Raw genomic sequence first — 19,518 nt, forward strand, 5'->3', positions numbered from 1 at the left:
ACATTTTCCTTATGTGTAGTCAACATAAATGAATTAGTCATTAGAGGTGTTAGTTAACTCAAAGGCGAAGTAGTCGATCTAGTTTTTTTCCATCTAGTTTATTTCCAATGTCTTAAGTCAAACTCAAATAGCTACATTTGCTATTGATTTATAATTCACTGCAAAATACAATTATACCTTCTGTTAAAAATGATCAATTGCATCTGTGTTTGCTTTGTAGTAAAGAAAATCTAAGGAACCTTGGTTTAAACAAGTAGGAGTTTGTTTTAATCACAAAATGAGCAAGTAATGGTGGATAAACCAAGGCTAGTACAACTGCAGTGCAATGCACTGCCAACCTTAGCCTGAAACTTATAACTTTTTCCTTTCATGCTGCCACCATAACATGTGGATTTAATCCTTAAACTTACAAGATGGTTAGCCAACTCTGGATCCCATTAGGAACATGTGCCAACTGAGTGTTCATTGTTAACAGAAAACCTTAGCTCTCCTGGAGAACCCGCACAGTGACATTTCTCATATTGCTCATTGACCTACTCTTGCACTCTTACATGACAATCTGGGTTTCTTTTCTCTTCTTTGGTTGCCTGAACCTTATTCCTTTATAAATAAGCTTTTTGTGTTTGCCCTCTCTACAACTTTTTTGAATTTTGAATTTATTGCTGGAATTCTGAACTTTCACAAGAATCAGCCCCTTATTTCATTCATCTTGGTGACTGCTCAGTGAGTTCTTTCTGAGAACTGATTTCTTTCTTCAGTTTCTGGACATTGTCTTCTATTATGTCTTAAGTTATTTTTTTCTCTGCATTTTCTATGTTCCCCCCTTCTAGAACACATATTAGATGGTTCCTGCTTTGCTTGAATTGAATTTCAGTATCTCCTAAATTTTCTCTCCTGTTAGTCTGTTTGCTCTGATTTCTTCATCTTTATCTTCCAGATTAGTAATTTTTTTCTTGGTCATGATTCTGTTTTTTTTTTTTTTTAAGCTTGTCTTACTCCTTGTACATTTCAGCAAACATATTCTTATTTCCCAAGAACAACTTTTTTCTTTCTGATTTACCCATTATGGTAGCTGTAGGTTCTTGATTCATAGCAGCAATAGCCCCTTGAAGATAAGAATTATATTATTTGTAAGGAATGAGATTATTTCTGTCTTTTTTATTGATATATATATATTTTTTAAAGTGCATGCATTTTAGGTATATAATTCAGTTTGAAGAAGTGTTTTCACTCATATAACTACAGTCAGTCAAAATAGAAAACATTTCCATCACCAAAGAAATTTCTCTCAGGCCTTTTCCAGTCAGTTGTCCTCCTTTTCCTGCAGCGGCAAACCCTATTGAGATTAATATGCACTCTTGTGTCTGGCTTCTTTCACTCAGAATAATTTTTAGATTTATCCATTTGTTGCGTGTATTAGAAATTTAGTCCTTTTATTACTAACAATAATCCATTGTGTAAATATACTATTATTGGTGTAGCTATTCACCTGATGATGGACATGTGGACTGTTTCCAGTTTTGCGCTATTATGAATAATGCCGCCAATACATTCATTTAGTATAAAGGATGTATATTCTCATTTCTCTTCCGTAAAGATGCAACATAATTCAGATTGTTGGCAAACAAGCCACCCTCAGCCCCATCACCCATAACCCTTAAACTCAGCTAGGAATAATTCAATAAATCAAAAATAACTAAATTCTATCCTTTAAAGAAAGCATCTACAGGCAGAAACAACAACAACAGAAACTAATTTTTTAAACTTATATCCTAAGTGGAGGATGTTGTCAACTAAAGCTTGGTCCTTGTGGGTGAGCTCATATGGAAAAATAACAGATTACCATGTAAATTGTTTTTCATTATTTTCAGTATCAACTAAGAAACAAAAATTTAGTTTTTCCCAGTTATTTTCCAAACGTAAACATCTTGTGTGGAGAACATGCTAGCTTTTGGAATGCATAGCAGTAAGTGATACAAGCAGTGGAGTCCTGCCCATGTGCAAGCACCATCTGATTAGGGAAGTGCACATCTCCTGTCGGGTGACAGCAAGTGTCCCCAAGCTTACAGTGCAGGGAGAGCGTCTCACCAAGACTATGGATCCTGAATGTTTTTTCGAGTCCAGCTCCGCAGTCCCTCCACTGTACCCCTGTCTATCAGAATCCTGTCACAGCAAGAGGGTGGGATGACCCACCAAAGCCTCCATCAGGGCTGAAAGTGTTCAACAAGGCAGAAGACACCAGCACATTTTCAGGTGGAACTACCATCCCTGGGCCCCTAAAGTCTGCAATCATAATGCAAGTCTTTATTAATTTTGATTGATTACTGGATTTCCTACTCTTTGTACATTCTGTTATTTTTCTCTTCCCTCTCTAAAAAATTTTCTTTTATGCTGTTTTCAAGTAGAGGTTTTTATTTTACCAAATCAATTCTATTAGCTTTTCTTCTAGAAATTTCTATCAGCTATGGAATTCTTTGCTGGTTTCCATTGCTGTTAACAATCTGTTTCTTTAAAATATATATATATATATATATATACACATATATATACATATATATATATATATGTTTTCTGCCATTTTTAGTGATTTGGGGTGAGGGGAGTTAGGTGATTGTCAGCTTGCCATCTTGACTTAAATTTCTTGAGCTAGATCTTTTGTTCTATTTGTTCCTTTAAAGAAAAAAGAGTCCTATGGTTTTTTTTGCGGTACGCGGGCCTCTCACTGTTGTGGCCTCTCCCGTTGCGGAGCACAGGCTCCAGACGCGCAGGCTCAGCGGCCATGGTTCACGGGCCCAGCCGCTCCGCGGCATGTGGGATCTTCCTGGACTGGGGCATGAACCCGTGTCCCCTGCATCGGCAGGCGGACTCTCAACCATTGCGCCACCAGGGAAGCCCAAGAGTCCTATGTTTATTTTATAAAGTAACACATACCATCTATAGAAAATTTAGAAAATGTGGTCAAGAAAGATGAGTGACAGTTTTTTAAAAAACAAAATATCGTATGTTTTTATAAGTATCGAATATATTCGATTTTGCCATAAGTTTCCTTCAGTAAAGAAAAGAATATTCATTTCTTAAATTTCAGTAATGCCCTTGTACACTAAAGCAAAAATCTACTTCAAGCTTTATAAATGAAAGAACAATTTGGTACTATTGCTATTGAATTCTAATCACTGTGAAAGATAGTCCTAGGGTCTGTTTAAAATAAATAAGATTAGACAAGTTTGTGTTTGGCTGCATGTAATAGGAAAGTCGGAGTTGCTTTGCTCCACGTGGAGATGCTTAACAGGGGGTGGTCCAAGTGTGACAGGGCAGCCATGTGATGCCCCTTAGCACAGACCCAGCCATCTCTGCCATCCATCATCCTCATTGGAGCAAGATGCCTGGCAACTCCAGGCTGTCACCTAGAGTGCTGTCATGAGCATGTAGCAGCTGACCCTACTCTTTTTGGTCAGGAAAGCCTTAACTTTTCTGGAGGCACTCTTCTTAATATTACACTTACACCTCATTGACCACACTTGTCACACGATCACTTTTAGCTGCAAAGAAGCCTGGAAATCAAGTTCTCTGGTTTCACACCTCACTCCCTGGAACAAAACCAAGATATTGTTAAGGAAAATGGAATTTGTGGCAGACAAGAGCAGTGTCTGCCACAGGGCCAGGGTCTGTCAGAGGGCCAGGCATTTACCTGGTTCGCAGTGATGAGCCCTGAAGGGCTGGTGCAATTGCCCATGCCCTGGCAGTCATAACTCTGTGTATTGCCACACATATCTAAATACGTACGCATAGTGGAATACACAAACATGTTAGAAAGTATTTGCCTGAATAAGAATGGTGCTTTCATTTCTCCATTTAGCCAGATGATGCGTCTTTCAACATTACTACCCTGTCAGATGGGTCCCAAGATGAAGAAGGGAGTTTTGCAGTTCCCAGGAGTGGCTCCATGGTAAGTCATCACATGCTCAGATGATTGCATGTCAGGGCAAAATTGCAAATTCAAGGCAAGAAGAAGAATTTTTTTCAAACAGATGAGAAAAACTTGAACTAACACTGTGAGGAAACCACAGCTGCCAATAGACCCATCAACCTTATAACAATTAGGAAGAAAGAGACTCAAAACTGAGGAATGAATAGATCAGTTTGAAAGAGGACTCCATAAATTAATACTGATGCAGTGTTCTTTAGGAACATCAAGCATGGAGCGATTTGTTAACTTTTGTCCCCTTGTCTGAGTTCATACAGATGATCTGTCCTAACTCTGCCATCTTAACTCAGAAGTCCTTTTACCTGCAGGATAAATTAAAATTTCCTCCTCCTGATATTGAAGGCTCCCCACTGTTGCCTGTGTATCCAGCGTTGGATCTCAGGACTCATCCAAACAAACCCTCCACTTACGACAGATTCACTCACGTGGCCTTGAGTAGTAGAACTTCTACTTTTCTTTGTCTCAAACTCTCGTCATTCCTCCCCCCGCCCCACCTCCACTGGGAACCCCCAGTTGGTGTTTCTGTGCAGGAGCCCTGGCAGGGTGTGGCATAATGGACCAGAAGTGAGAGACCCTGTTAGATAGGGTAGTGGTTCTCCACTGGCAAGTTGATGGAAGGCAAAAGAGCATGACAAGATGGGCAGATGGAGGGGGCACATTCAGCGTCCTCCTGGGCAGTAGTTTCTCGTCTGTTGTCGAGTTTGATATACCGGGTAGTTGATATGCACAACGCACTCCCAGGGCACCCCCATTGTTCAGGGAGATAATGCTGTTAGCCCCATGTGAATGAGTTTTTCTGTTGTGTTTTTAGATTTTTGGTTATGAGGTTGTTTTGTTTTGTTTCATAGTGATCATTTAAGAAGCATAAAGTAATGTGAGTGATTTTTATCAGTAGCACTCACTACAGGTTATAGCACCGATAGGCTAAGGGTTACCCACAGTTTCTGACCTACTGGCTTTAAATTCAGCTGTTACTTTCCCATTTAAGACCATGCATTGGTGACCCACCTCCTAGAGAAATGGAAATAAAAACAAAAGTAAACAAATGGGACCTAATGAAACTTAAAAGCTTTTGCACAGCAAAGGAAACCATAAAGAAGACAAAAAGACAACCCTCAGAATGGGAGAAAATATTTGCAAATGAAGCAACTGACAAAGGATTAATCTCCAAAATTTACAAGCAGCTCATGCAGCTTAATAACAAAAAAACAAACAACCCAATCCAAAAATGGGCAGAAGACCTAAATAGACATTTCTCCAAAGAAGATATACAGAGTGCCAACAAACACATGAAAGAATGCTCAACATCACTAATCATTAGAGAAATGCAAATCAAAACGACAATGAGATATCATCTCACACCAGTCAGAATGGCCATCATCAAAAAATCTAGAAACAACAAATGCTGGAGAGGGTGTGGAGAAAAGGGAACCCTCTTACACTGTTGGTGGGAATGTAAATTGATACAGCCACTGTGGAGAACAGTATGGAGGTTCCTTAAAAAGCTACAAATAGAACTACCATATGACCCAGCAATCCCACTACTGGGCATATACCCTGAGAAAACCATAATTCAAAAAGAGTCATGTACCAAAATGTTCATTGCAGCTCTATTTACAATAGCCCAGAGATGGAAACAACCTAAGTGTCCATCATCGGATGAATGGATAAAGAAGATGTGGCACATATATACAATGGAATATTACTCAGCTATAAAAAGAGACGAAATTGAGCTATTTGTAATGAGGTGGATAGACCTAGAGTCTGTCATACAGAGTGAAGTAAGTCAGAAAGAGAGAGACAAATACCGTATGCTAACACATATATATGGAATTTAAGAAAAAAAAAATGTCATGAAAAACCTAGGGGTGAAACAGGAATAAAGACACAGACTTACTAGAGAATGGACTTGAGGCTATGGGGAGGGGGAAGGGTAAACGGTGACAAAGCGATAAAGAGGCATGGACATATATACACTACTAAACGTAAGGTAGATAGCTAGTGGGAAGCAGCCACATAGCACAGGGAGATCAGCTCGGTGCTTTGTGACCGCCTGGAGGGGTGGGATAGGGAGGGTGGGAGGGAGGGAGACGCAAGCGGGAAGAGATATGGGAACATATGTGTATATATAACTGATTCATTTTGTTGTGAAGCTGAAACTAACATACCATTGTAAAGCAATTATACTCCAATAAAGATGTTTAAAAAAAAAAAAAAAAAAAAAAAAAAAAAAAAAAGACCATGCATTGGAATGCAAATAAGTGAGAATATCTCTACTTCAGAGATAATCTCCAGTTCACCCCACTTAGCGATGAAAACAAAGTAAGTCATTTGCAAACTGGTAACTCCTAGAAATGAGGAGTTTCCTACAGTAGACCTTACATGGTGTGCTGTCCACCCCCACCCCACCCCGTGACCGAGGATTCCTCTTCTAAGTAAGGCCTTGCCCAGGATATTTCATTTTCAGTCTCAGCTGGAGATACCCATGTGCCCAAGACTCAGCCCCAAGTCTTAGCCTCACCTCTACTTGTCTTCTCTGACACCTGTTGATTTTATCTTGTACACAGTTCTAGAATATGTCTACTCCCCTCTTTTCCTACAACTACTTCCTTAGTACAGAAACTCATCATCTTTCTGTGTTACTGAAGCAGCCGCCTAAGTGATCTCCCGGACTTTAGCTTATACCCTCCATCTCATCCTCGCCGTGGCTGCAAGTCATCGGTCTAAAATGCAAGTCTTGCTCCATGCCTGCAGCAGTTCTCCCCACTTTCTAGTTAGTGTTAGTGTTAGGTAGTTAGAAAGCTTCTGTCTCTGACCTCTCGTCCGTCCGCTAGCTGACTTCACCTGTTCTATAAGCCAACAAGAAAGTACTGTGTGTAGTTCTGTGCACACACCAAGCAGAACTTGAAGCATGGTGTTTGCACCGTTGAGTTGCTAAAGAAGAGGAGGTTGGGTAGGCCTGTTTTCTAGGCTTTTCCATGGCAGCTCTGTGACCACAATGCTTGTGACGTTTTTCTATTTCTTCATTCTTTGCTGATTCATTGATTTATTCATTCACCAAATCTTTATTGAACACGTGTTGTCTACATATAGGATCCTTGAAAGTTTGACAGTGTAAGAGAAAGAAAATGATCTTGCATGGCAGTTATAGATAGAGCTTCCTGGGGTAAGTTAGTCACTCAGATTTCGTTTTTGTTTTCATTTTGTTTTTCTGAAAACTGATTGAATGTCAATAATGACATAAGTAAAAGTTTCAGCAGTAATGACACTCAAAAAAATTTCATTGGAACCTGTCTCTAGTGTGACTTACTTTGGATTGTTTGTTACTCATAATACCTTTACTTTGAAATGTTAAACAAATTGGTTAGTTGCTAAAGTAGCCCACAGATGCCAACTTCACTCTTTCTGCATCTGTACTGAAAATCATTCTAGAACTTCTCACCGTGACATAAACACATTTTTGACTTCCCTCCTTCTTGATTATAAGGAGCCATGGGCACCCCGGTTTGGTTCCCCAGTTTCTTCTACATGGTGGGATTTCCAGTGATTCAGTGCAGTGGAGGCAAGGGCTTCAGGGGTCCTGGCCATGATGCCTATAAGGCCTGTCAGGGAAAATCTCACTGACTATTTACTGTTATCTCCAAGACTCCAGAGGCTCTTGACAACTTTCACTATTGGCATTTATGTTGTGGAATGGGATAAAGTAGGTAACCTAACTTTATCTTTTCCAAGGGGATAGCCTTGGCTTGACCAACATCTTGTTTTTTCATTCTTTCATCTTTTTTACTTGTTTGATTTGCACCTTTATGATAAGTGAATTCTCTACGTATACAGGGTCTATCCTAATTACTATGACTCTATGTTTTGTTTATTTAAATTTGTTACAAGTTTGCCATCATTGTTTAGAATCAAAATTTTCTTTCCTCTTCTCAGAAATTTTTTTCTTTCAGATGAACTTACATTGAGGCTATCACTACCCATTAAATAAAAATCTTGTTAGTACTCCACTAAGAATTTCATTGAATTTAAAGATTGTTGGAGAGAATTCACATCTTAAAATATTGAATCTTCCCACTGAGAAAAAATTGTGTCTTTCCATTCATTTGTATCTTCTATCCTTCAGTAAAATTTCATGATTTCCTCTCATATTTTTTCCTACACATTTTTTCATTTGTTAGTTACTAGGAACTTAATGGCTTTCATTGGTATTTTAAATGATAGGGGTTTTTCATGGTATCTTCTTGTCTGTTTTTGTGGATATACAAGGAAAGTATTTTTGTTACTCACAAAAGTCTCTCTTATAGTTTCCTTTCTGAAAATTCTTTTTTATTTCTTAGAATTTTTCATTTGATTTTATAATTTGTGCAGACATCGTCTGAAATACTGAAAGTTTTATTTGCCCAATCTTTAAAATACAGTTAGCCCTCTTTATTTTTAGGTTCTGCATTCTAGGATTCAACCAACTGCAGGTTGAAAATATTCAGAAAAAAAAAAATCCCAGAAAGTTCCAAAAAGCAAAACTTGAATTTGCTGTGCACCAGCACCTATTTACATAGCATTTACATTGTATTAGGTGTTATAAGTAATCTAGAAATGATTTAAAGTATATGGAAGGATATGCATAGGTTATATGCAAACGCCACAACGTTTTGTATAAGGGACTTGAGCATTTGAGGATTTTGGTGTCCTTGGGGGTCCTGGAACCAATCCCCCATAAATACCAAGGGACGATTGTAGTTATTCGTCTTATTTACTTTTCTTATCTTATTGAACCAACCTCAAGCACTTATAACATTGAATAATAATTATGGAGATCTTTTGATACATTTTTGATTTTCTCATGAATTCTTCTAAGTTTCACTATTAAGAAGAATATTTGTTCTGGGTTTCTGAGCCTTGTAGTTACTTTTATCAGGAGTAGAGATTGAGTTATATCAAATGATTGTATCATCTATTAAAATGAATGTATTGTTTTTCTTCTTTAAAAGGCAATTACTTTAGGAAATTACATTGATAGGTTTTTCTAATGTTGAACTATAATTTCATTGCTTAGTTAAACCCTACTTGTGATATATTATTCTTTTCTTATGCTACTGAATATGATTTGCTACCATTTTAGCATTTTTAACCACTATTCTAGTAAGTGGGGTTAGCCTATGATATATCATTTCTTTTTGTTATTACCAGAGTTATGCTAATCTTGGTACAAACATGTTGAGAACTTTGAATCTTTTTCAGTATTTTGGAGCTATTTATTAAACTTTGGTGTAAATACATATAATCTGTAAAAACTATTATATACAGTTTTATGCCAAGGTCTGGCATCACTGTAGACCTAATGCTTTGATTAATTTTTCAATGGATATGGTTTAGGGATTATATTCCTTTCAATCCCAACTTGTATGAACTTGGTAATGTGTATTTGTTCTAGCAAAACATCAAGTTCATTTAAAATTTCAATATATGTTGGGGTGTGTGTGTGTGTAAACACATATGTACACAAATATATATATGTACATACACACATTTGTTTAGGTGCATAATTTTAAAATTTTCTGTGAAGGTAGCTGTTACTCCTTTTTTCTTCCTAAAATTTATGTCTGTCAGAATGTAAATACTTGCCTGTGTTGGCAGTATTTTTTTTTAAAGTCACTACCTTTAATTAATTAAGCCTACTTTTTCTATCATATTAATTTATTTAATCCTTATTAATTTTTTTCATTCATTCTTGGGTCTACTTGGATAATTTTTCCTAGTCTCTTGGATTATAAACATTTTTCTTCTTTTTTTTGAAATATATACTCATTTTAATGTCAGATACAAAAATTTCAGAATATCCCTTTTTAGAAGAATTTGCTCGGAACTTATCCATTACATCAGCAACTTTTTTTTTTTCCTGAATTTTATTTTATTTATTTTTTTATACAGCAGGTTCTTATTAGTCATCAATTTTATACACATCAGTGTATACATGTCAATCCCAATCGCCCAGTTCATCACACCACCACCCCCAGCCTCCTGCCGCTTTCCCCCCTTGGTGTCCATTTATTTCTAAACTTTATTATTTGTGTTTAAGGTTAAGAAGTAATCTGAATAATACTTCGGCTATTCACATGGATTTTTGGAATTTATTACTCTCATTGTCTTTAATATTTAATTTATAATTTCAGATGTCATAGATGGCATCGGAATGCCTTTAAATTCACATTTGGATAGATTTCGTAATTTTTATTTTATTTTTTATTTCAAAATTGGTTACGTATTTGTCAGTGAATGTGGCTTATTTACGTTCATCTCTGGGGAATTTGGCACAGTGGATTCAAGAGGTGGATTTATCAGTTCTGATCTCAGATGCAGAAGAGGAATATGGGGAGCCTTATTGTCTGTAATGACTGAAGCACAGGCAGATTTAGTGTATAGAGTTATAGCACATAGATTGAAACCATGAGAAAAAACCAAGCAGCCAGTCAGGAAGGTCAGAAACATCTTTTGAGTCGGTGAGTTTCTCCTGTAAGTAATGAACACGGAAAATATTTGGTATGGTGTTTCTTTAATGTGAAGGAAATATCAGATAGTCGAAGTCTAGTTTTAAGAGAACTCAAGCAGATAGTGCTAACCTTCTAAATGTTGGAATTTAAAATAATAATCCTTCAACCCTTACTCTCCAATCCCAGCGCAGTAGGATTTGGGCAGCAGAGCAAGCGTTGGTAGCTAGGAAGCTTTGCCTCTCCTAAAGCAGCTGAGGCCCCAGTGGGGAACTCTAGTGGTTGGGCATGTAGGGAAATGGTAGGATCCATTATGGACAAGCTAGGGAAGTTTGTTTTAAAGGGGAGTGTCATTTATGTTTGAAATACATTAAAATCACTAGTGAAAATATTTTAAAGATTCTAATATTAATATGTTTAATGAGTAAGTGGATGTTTTAAAATTATGAATACCAAGCACTGAGCCTTTTCATTCAACCTGTTTCAAAACTCATGGTCCCTTTATTGGCAGAGCGATCTTCCTTTTCATTTTCACCAAGTCATCCCCCTGCTTTAACACATGAATGTTCTTTTGTTTGTTCTGTTGTGTTTTAACCGTTATGAGTCTAAATCTGAGAACCTCTACCTGGCTTTCAAAACCTTCTTGACTAACATATTTCTCATATTTTTCTAATACCTTGTCTCAACTCCTGACAAATCAGGCTCTCCTTGATCCTCTCATGAAGCCAAAATGCTTCAGATTTCCATACCTGAAATTTATGATTCCACGTCTGGCCTGAATGCTTTGCCCTCCTCCCTGCCTTTGTAAGTCCTTTTCATCATTCCTTGAGTTTCAGTGCAAGGTCAGCCGCCTCTTCAGTGAAACCTTTTGGGTGGCACCTCCTTCCTCTCCTTTACTCTCCAGTAAACACTAGTAGTGTAGAAATTAGCTCTTAAGAGTGGATTGTCTTTTAATAATGTTCCATAAATGTTACTCTCTTCTCCTCATTATAAATAGCTAAAGAGCAAGGGTAACGATTTAAATTTCTGCTTCCCCCAGGAAAGTCCCAGAATAATTTATATTACAAAAAGTGGGACCTCATTCAATACTATAGACTGGCTGGAGGCCAGTTAAACCAGACAGCAGATGGCACTTCTCCACTTTACGGATTACGAAATTGACATTTAGTCCATTCAAGGATCCCAAGCCGTCAGCTTCAAGCCTTACATGAGTGTTTCTCAATTTTCAGGAGTGTTCTCTTCTATAGATGAGTTATTACAAAGTTTAATAAAACATTTCTTTCTAGAAAAACGTAAGGAAACCACTGAAAAGTGTTCCACATCTTTTTAAGGATTTCAGTGTATAGGTAATCTTTAATCTGTAGTGTTAGCTTTTAGAGCCACCAATTACATAATTGAGCATCTGTGTTTTAATAGTTGGCAATATATTCACATTCTGTTTACACAATAAGATATGTTATCTCCTTTGGAGTAAAATAGGAAAGAGAGAACGCAAAGCTCAGCATTCGAGATTCCCTTGTGCAATTTGTAGTACATAATAAAGGATCTTTCATGAAGCAGGTGTTCAGTTCATATTGCTAAATAAATATGAGCGACATCAGGCTCTGGGGGAAAAAGAACAGATTTATGTGTGAAGAGCATAAAAAAGGTTCTTGATGGAATAGCAGATTTTCACCCTCACACATACAGCTGATAACTTCCACGTTAAAATTTATATTGGTAGAAATGGTAGAATTTGTGTGTAAGTTTTTACTAGTACCCATCCAACCTGAGTTAGAGTTCTACAAAGCTCTACAGAGCTCTACAGAGTTAATTACTCAACTTCTGATAACATTGCAGGGGAGTGCAGTGCTTTGGCAGGATTGCAGTGAAGAAAGTAGGAAATTAATTAAGAGAGGACACTGAACTAGAAAACGTACTTAAATTGTTGGTAGTTATTATCACTCTGTATTTCCTAGCAAAGAAGTTAATGTATGAGTATATTAATAGTAGCTAGCCCTCGTGCAGTACTCACTATGTGCCAGATATTGTTCCATGTGATTTATAGTCATTTAAAATTCATAATAACTTGTTGAAATATGTTCTATTATCATCTTCATTTTACAGATCAGGAGATTAAGCAATAGAGAGTCCTGTAACTTGCTTGAAGTCACACGAAGTGGAAGAACCAGGATTAGAATCCAAGCAATCTGGCTCCAGCATCCCTGTTACTAACCATCTAGCTATGTCATGACTTAGAGTTTACGACCAAAATGTGTGACCAGCTGCATCAAGAATAACAAATATAATAATCATCAAACTATGTGACATCAAGCATTGTAATTTTTACGTTAGGAACTGTATGACAACAAACATTTAAGAAGATGTGGTTATTTTGACCTTGACTTAGTTCTCTTTTGAGAAAACTGTGTGAGCTGTACAGGTCTGAACTGAGTGAGAAAAAGGAAATCAGATGCAAGCCCTTCATGGAATCAAGAATTGCTTTTTGTGAAAAGAATTCAAATATACAGCAGAACATAAATCAGGTTGAAACGTAGGGTAGACTGTATTTATGATAAGCTGTTTTGTGTTCGTCTTCCCTTGTTTCACAGTCTATCCTGGAGACTATTCCAGATGTGCCAGCTCATTCCAATGGCTCAGCAGACCCTGGACAGTCGGTGCAGAACGCAGTGAGTGGTGAGTGACACAAACTCCTACTGAACTCAAGCTGTGTCTTTTTGCTTTTGTGCTGGCACTCAATTCAGTGAGAAGTGAATTTCTGAAAGCAAAATGTCAGTGTGTTTTCTCCCCTTTTTGATTCTGTCACCCGGGCCTCTCCTCCCATCACCTCCAAACAGCCCATCTATTATACCAGACGAAACTAATTGAACCACATTGGAAGCAGAATCTTTTCCACCTTTACTCCCACGGCATCATTTAGAAACTACTCACTTAGGCAGTGTCTTTGATTTGGGGCCTCTCTCACAGGTAATCTGGATCTGCTTAACAGTATCAAGCAGACCAGGAAGCAGACCACTTCCAAGAACCTCTAATTATGCTCAAGTAAATGCAGCAGCAGAGCAGCTTGTGATGTACAGAGTAGCAGGGTTAGCTTTTAAATGGGCCTCTTCCACTTGAGCATTGGATACTCTGCATGGACTCAGTATGGAATCTCAAATCCTCCTTGTTAGAAATAGGCCCCTTTAGGCCACACTTTAGTGATTCCTCAAAATTTTCCCTAAGTAATGCACCGTCTTCTCAGATACAGCAGAACCCTATACTTGCAGCATTAGCTTCAAAACTCAAATAAGTTGGGGTGATGAAAATGTTCTAAAATTGATCGATGGTTGTACAACTCTGCAAATATCCTAAAAACCGTTGACTATACACTTCAAATAAGTGAATTCTAGGCATGTGGATTACATTTTAATACAGCTGTTTCCAAAAAAAAAAGAAAAATCGAAGAGAATGGATTTGCTGTAAATTATTCCACATCATTCTATTTGCTGCCATATTGTTATTCAGTTCAACTCATACCACTAAAAGATAAAAGTCTACCTGGAGTAGTCTGGTGATTTGGAGTATCGGCCTGTATAATCAACACTGTCCAAAGAATCTGTCCATAGGTCCTTAAGAAATTAGCATTTTATTTAACAATCTTACTCTGATTTGCATGCAAGCCTCTGTATGATGAGTGAAAATCTTAACTGTGCCCTCATTATTTTCTAAGTTTTTACTGTATCCATTTATTGTGTTTTAATTCAGTATAACTGTTTAGAATTTTAAATTTGTTGATTTACAAATTTCTCTGTTAAACTTTTAATTGAGATTAACTAGGTCTTCTGTCATTTCTATCTTTTGTTCCTTTTGTTCTGTTTGGTTTTCATTTAGTCACTGTCTATAGAAGAGGGTAAAAGAGATGAGCTCTTTTTTTTGTAATCAAATAATTCTTTTCATGACATATGAACAGTTTTGCCAGGCAATGAAACAAGATGGCAAGCCAAACTCTTAGTCAAAAATCAGATTTAGATTTACTCAAATGATTTCACTTGTTTTTGGTAAGGAATCTATTGTCTTAATTTCAGACTTGTGAGAAACATGGATACGGGACAGTACTTGTCACCCATTTAGCTTTGTAATGTGCATCATACGAGGTCAGGTAACGATACAAAATCACAAGAATTAGAATTAATTCACCTGAACAAATCTAGTAGTGAAGGGCAAACTGAATTTGAACAAATCTTAAGAGGCACAGTTCCACAGTTTGGGAAAAACCCAAGAGGAATGAAAGTAGGCAGGAATTTCCTGTGGGGCCTCCACCCTTTCTCCCTCTGCTTTAAGCTTTTGCTTCCCCAATAGCAGCAACGTTGGGTCTGGATGGACTTAATTTTAATATCATGAGAATATATAGAAATATTTCATTTTTGTCTTTCTAATTAATCTTCGGTGCTTTTCATGAGACATAAACATCTAAAATTAAAAACATCAGATTAAATAGAAAGTTTGCTTGGATAATGATTATAGAAGTTTGTTCATGTGGAAATCTGATGACACTACATTAATTGCTTAACTGAAATCATTCTGGGTGAGTCTAATGCTTTTCCTGGATGTAAACATTCTAATGTGCTTATGGATTAACTTGTAAACATTTTGTGCTTACTTTACAGTAAATGGTATTGATTGATTAAATGGCATATTAAATATTCCACATCCTCTGTTCTTTAGATGATGAATATCTGGAAAAGGACATTCCACTACAAGCTGAAGAGCTGTCCTTTGAAGAATCTTATTCAGAAATGGTTACAGAGGCTCCAAAAAGAAATAAATTGAAGAGGTCAGATTTTAAGAAAGAAGACTATGTTTTACCTGTAAGTAAAAACCTTTCATGATTATTCCACTAGCTTCCTGTGACTTCTCTGTGGGACAGACTAGGATTTTTAAAAAAATTTCTTTGTGTGTGCACAAGGGCATGGGGAGAGGCCAGGCATCAGTGTTGCATCACACCAGGGACATTATTTGTTGTGCAGTACACAGCCTGCCTGGCTGTACCTGGCAGCCCTGGGTTGAGGAAGAGTTGCTAGTGTATATGCTTGAGTACTGCTTTATAGATGAAATAGGTTTTCCACTTGGCTTGTGTGCTTTCATGCACTTTCTATCCTTACTTTACTTATAGGTTGATGCCAGTTCTAACTGTAACTGTATACCTACTTGTGCATTAGAAGCCACATGTCAGAAAGTCACAGTCATTAACAATGAGAAGTGAGAGCTTATAGGGCAGACACTAAAAACTCATCAAAAATAAATTCAAGAATTTGTAATATTATTATGGGATGGGAAAGTAGAGCTACATACTTCATTAGCCTGAAAGCCTCATTATATATATCCAGGATAATTATATTCTGAAAGCCCAATACAGGAAATATGCTACACTGATCTATTTGCTACTCAGTCAGTGCATTTATGAAGAGTTCAAGATGTGGAGTCCTGAATATTCTGTGCTGATCAGGGCTGGAGGCATGATGAGCAGGGCTCAGGCAGTTTCAGGGCTAGAGGAATGAGTCATCTAGAATCAGGCAGAGGCTTTGCCCCAGGTGGCCTGGACCATTCCTGTGAAGGAGGGGAAGAGGACAGGGCAAGAACTGTAAGACCCACCAGGCGCCTTCTATAGGCCAGACACTGCAGTAGGTATTCTAGTTCTCATCATCCTAGTGATTGCTCCCATTTTACAGTTGAGGAAACTGAGGCCCAAACAAGCTAAGTAACATATCCAAATCTTCACAGCTAATAGGAGGCAGAAACAGAATTTAAACCTACACGTGTCCATCTTCAGAACCCCTCCTGGACCCTATGCAGCCTCTATGTCAGAGGGCACAGTGGCATTCTGGGACAAAAGAGGGAACCCAGCTCTGGGACTCTGGTTGCAGGGGGAGTCCCTCTGAATCTTTGGAGAGAATTGTCCAAGAGAGGATGCTGACCCCCAGTCTCCTCATCATGTCTGTCTCCTCCTGAGTTTGGGCTCACCTGGGGTGCAGGGCAGCCTCCCATGAAGAGCTCTGCATAGGGTATAGCACGTAGTGTCAATAATTGCTCAGTAATGATGGCAGTTCTTGTTGTGTTGCTGTTCTTGTTATGTATTATTGTCATGTGGGGCCTTGGTCTCAGAAAGAAGGTAAAATAACCAAGTGTTTAATAGCACAAGGTATACCTCAGACCACACCCTATGTTTTGTTGTTTAGCTTTTAAATACTTGGAATTTCAAAGAACAGTTGTTGAATGAATGAATAAATGAATGAATGAATGAATGAATTGGAAGATGCTTTAAAAATCCCAAGGAAGCTCTAGTTTAGGGAACTCCTATGGAGAATGTATACTTACAACTTTGTAATTTAAATAACTATTGTATATTTCTACTTTAGCCATTTTCTTTCAATACCAGGTTTTCTGAGAGCAAAGTATTTGTTACAGATTTTATATATATACTTAAATATAAAATTTATATTTTACTTATTATGTAATTATATATTAACTTATATAATACTTATATTTCATTATTATTACTTATATGTAATATTTCTGTTATTTATTACAAGAACAATCTCTTGTTTTTTAAAGGTCTTACTTCTTACAGTCTTCACAATATTTCTGGACTGTTGAAGGGTTTTTTATTGTTCTTTTAGTGTATTTTGTTTCCTAGTGTGGAAATGGAGAATATAACAATATAATTGGCTTCAAAATGATAGTAGAATTATTTGGCACTTTCTGTGCATTTTTCTTTTTTAAGAATATTCTGAATTACCTAAATTTGATTTTTAAGGTAGAATAACTATTGTCTCAGCAAGCAGGCGCAATCAGTTTCAGTTGAGAAATTACCTACATTCTTTACATCACAGTTGTGATGATGACGTTATGGTATACTTCAGATCACTGTTTTGTTTCAATTTAGTGTAGTAGTGATCTGCAGATGTTCTAAAAATCATATTCATAATCTTTCTGTGATGCAGCATGCTCCTCAGAGATTTTTTTATGAATAGCATGTCTTGCTGTACAGATTTAGAATGTCCAGGTGGCATTTGAATGAAGGTATAATAATTTTCCTTTGCCATAAAAAATAAATATCCTCAATATGTATTTTAGAAATTTATTGTTCAGAAAACCAGATTTGGCCTAACTGAAGCAGGAGATCTGTCTGCTGACGACATGAAGAAAATCCGCCATCTCTCTCTGATTGAATTGACGGCCTTTTTTGATGCCTTTCGTATTCAACTAAAAAGAAACAAAACGGAGAAAGTAAAAGGACGAGGTATTAAGACTTATTCTGAAAACAAAACAAAACAAAAAGACTTTTTCTGGCTTTAACACTTTGATACATGGGAATAAGACGGTGCTTTTCTGATTCTTTTTTCTTTCTCGCCTATTTTACAATGAAGACAGTGGGATTTTTGGAGTTCCTCTTACAGTCCTGCTGGAAAATGACCGAAGGAAAGATGCTGGAGTGAAAGTTCCCCTTGTGTTACAAAAAGTGAGTTCAATATAAATAAAGGGGGAGTTAATAGAGCCCTGTGCTTGCAATGTGCTATTTGTAAACCCACTAATGAATTTTCCTCTAGATTTAAAGACACTAAAGCCCTATTAGGACTTGGGCCTTGGTGATTTCCAGGTTTCCTCCATACATCCACATGACATCCACAAACACTTGGGCATGTCTGCCTTGCTGAGAACTTCTGGAGCCTGCTTCATTGTCTGATCATAAAGCATCAGGTGATGAGTACAGATGCTCTGTCACATGGCTTCCTTCAGTTATATTTCTTTGAATATTTAAAAAATGTTATTTGTGTGTATGTTTGTGTTTGTGTGTGTATTTGATTATTCTGTCCTGTATAAGAGATGACTAGCAGTCCATTTACTAATCATACAGGTATTTGCTGAGGTATATCACAGGTCGGGTGTTTTTAAATGTGTATGTATAATTGTTTAGAATTTTCCAGACAAAGCTAAATAAAGTCTAAAAATCAGCTTATTCTGGTGGTGTTTGAGGCATGACTGAGAAGGTATGATCCATTTAGACAAAGAAGAATTTTGGTTTGGGAGGTTTTGAAACTGATATTACCTGAACTATCATATGTGGTTGTCTCTGTGACCATCACTGGTTAATGGCTCATTTGCTTTTGTGTCACGTTTTTTTATAGCCAACAATTTACACTGGTTTAATTATGCATTTATTCAACAGTGACATCCGGTGGCACAAGTAAAATTCCAAGCCCTAAACACAAATCTTGTTGAATTTTCAATTCAGTTTTTAAATGATATGTGAAAATACTGAGTGAGGAAACATACTTACTTTATTCACAATAACAATTCTATGTCTCTTTACTATCTTCCTTAATTTTGCTACCAATACCTCAAATTGAGCTGCTCCTCAAATCAGGTGATTGATTGGCTGCCAATAGGAGCAGGGAGGATGGCAACCAGGGGGCCAGAGGATGCGGGCGACACCCAGTGTGCGTGTCTGTAGGGCACCTCCCCTGCACCCGGCCGTCTGTACTTGTCATGTCTGGACAGCACCCAGCAGCCCCAGGAGGTCGGTGTTATCATCTCCCTTCTACTGGTGAGGCAACGGAGGCATCGTAGGGTGAGGTAGCTTGCCCAAGAACACATAAGAGGTAGATGCAAAAAGGAACACAGTATGTATATCCAAGGCCAAGTCCATGGTGACTCTAAGATTTCCTTTCGTTCCTTGAATTAGAACCAGAATAATGCCCTTTGTCCTCTAGTGAAAGGACAGAGTCTGAAGAAAATGCATAAAAATCTAAGACTGAGAAGATTCAACACAAGAATTTATATTGTTAAGTAGGTGCAAAATCCTAGCACATGGAAGGTGCACAGTAAATGCTAGTTAAAACTAAATCTGGGTTTATCTCGTATTAGCATCTCAGTAGGTGCTAGCTCTAGTTACGCTCCTCATTTAAGACAGCGTGAGGCATTGCTCTTCTCCTCCTGTGGGAGAGTCTTTTCTTATGAACGTGTTTCTTCTTCCTAAATATCTACTTCTCTTCATACCTACAGGAGCTA

The 19,518-nt window shown here is 37.4% G+C and overlaps 1 protein-coding gene across 12 annotated transcripts in view; it reads left to right on the top strand.

Annotated features, from left to right (window-relative positions):
- The window catches only part of ARHGAP28 (Rho GTPase activating protein 28), a 189,683-nt gene that overhangs the window by 137,810 nt on the left and 32,355 nt on the right, over nucleotides 1-19,518 (top strand). For all 12 annotated transcript variants that reach the window (XR_013831407.1, XM_079943288.1, XM_079943296.1 and 9 more), the window contains 5 exons: nucleotides 3,857-3,946; nucleotides 13,062-13,146; nucleotides 15,175-15,317; nucleotides 17,584-17,749; nucleotides 17,877-17,968. Coding sequence is in view for 11 of the 12 variants with exons in the window: in XM_079943288.1 (XP_079799414.1) it covers nucleotides 3,857-3,946; nucleotides 13,062-13,146; nucleotides 15,175-15,317; nucleotides 17,584-17,749; nucleotides 17,877-17,968 (576 nt within the window). In the remaining variant the exon portion in view is untranslated. The remainder of the gene's footprint in view (nucleotides 1-3,856; nucleotides 3,947-13,061; nucleotides 13,147-15,174; nucleotides 15,318-17,583; nucleotides 17,750-17,876; nucleotides 17,969-19,518) is intronic.

The sequence above is a fragment of the Stenella coeruleoalba genome (assembly GCF_951394435.1).
Source record: "Stenella coeruleoalba genome assembly, chromosome: 14".
In the NCBI taxonomy this organism is placed as follows: domain Eukaryota; kingdom Metazoa; phylum Chordata; class Mammalia; order Artiodactyla; family Delphinidae; genus Stenella; species Stenella coeruleoalba.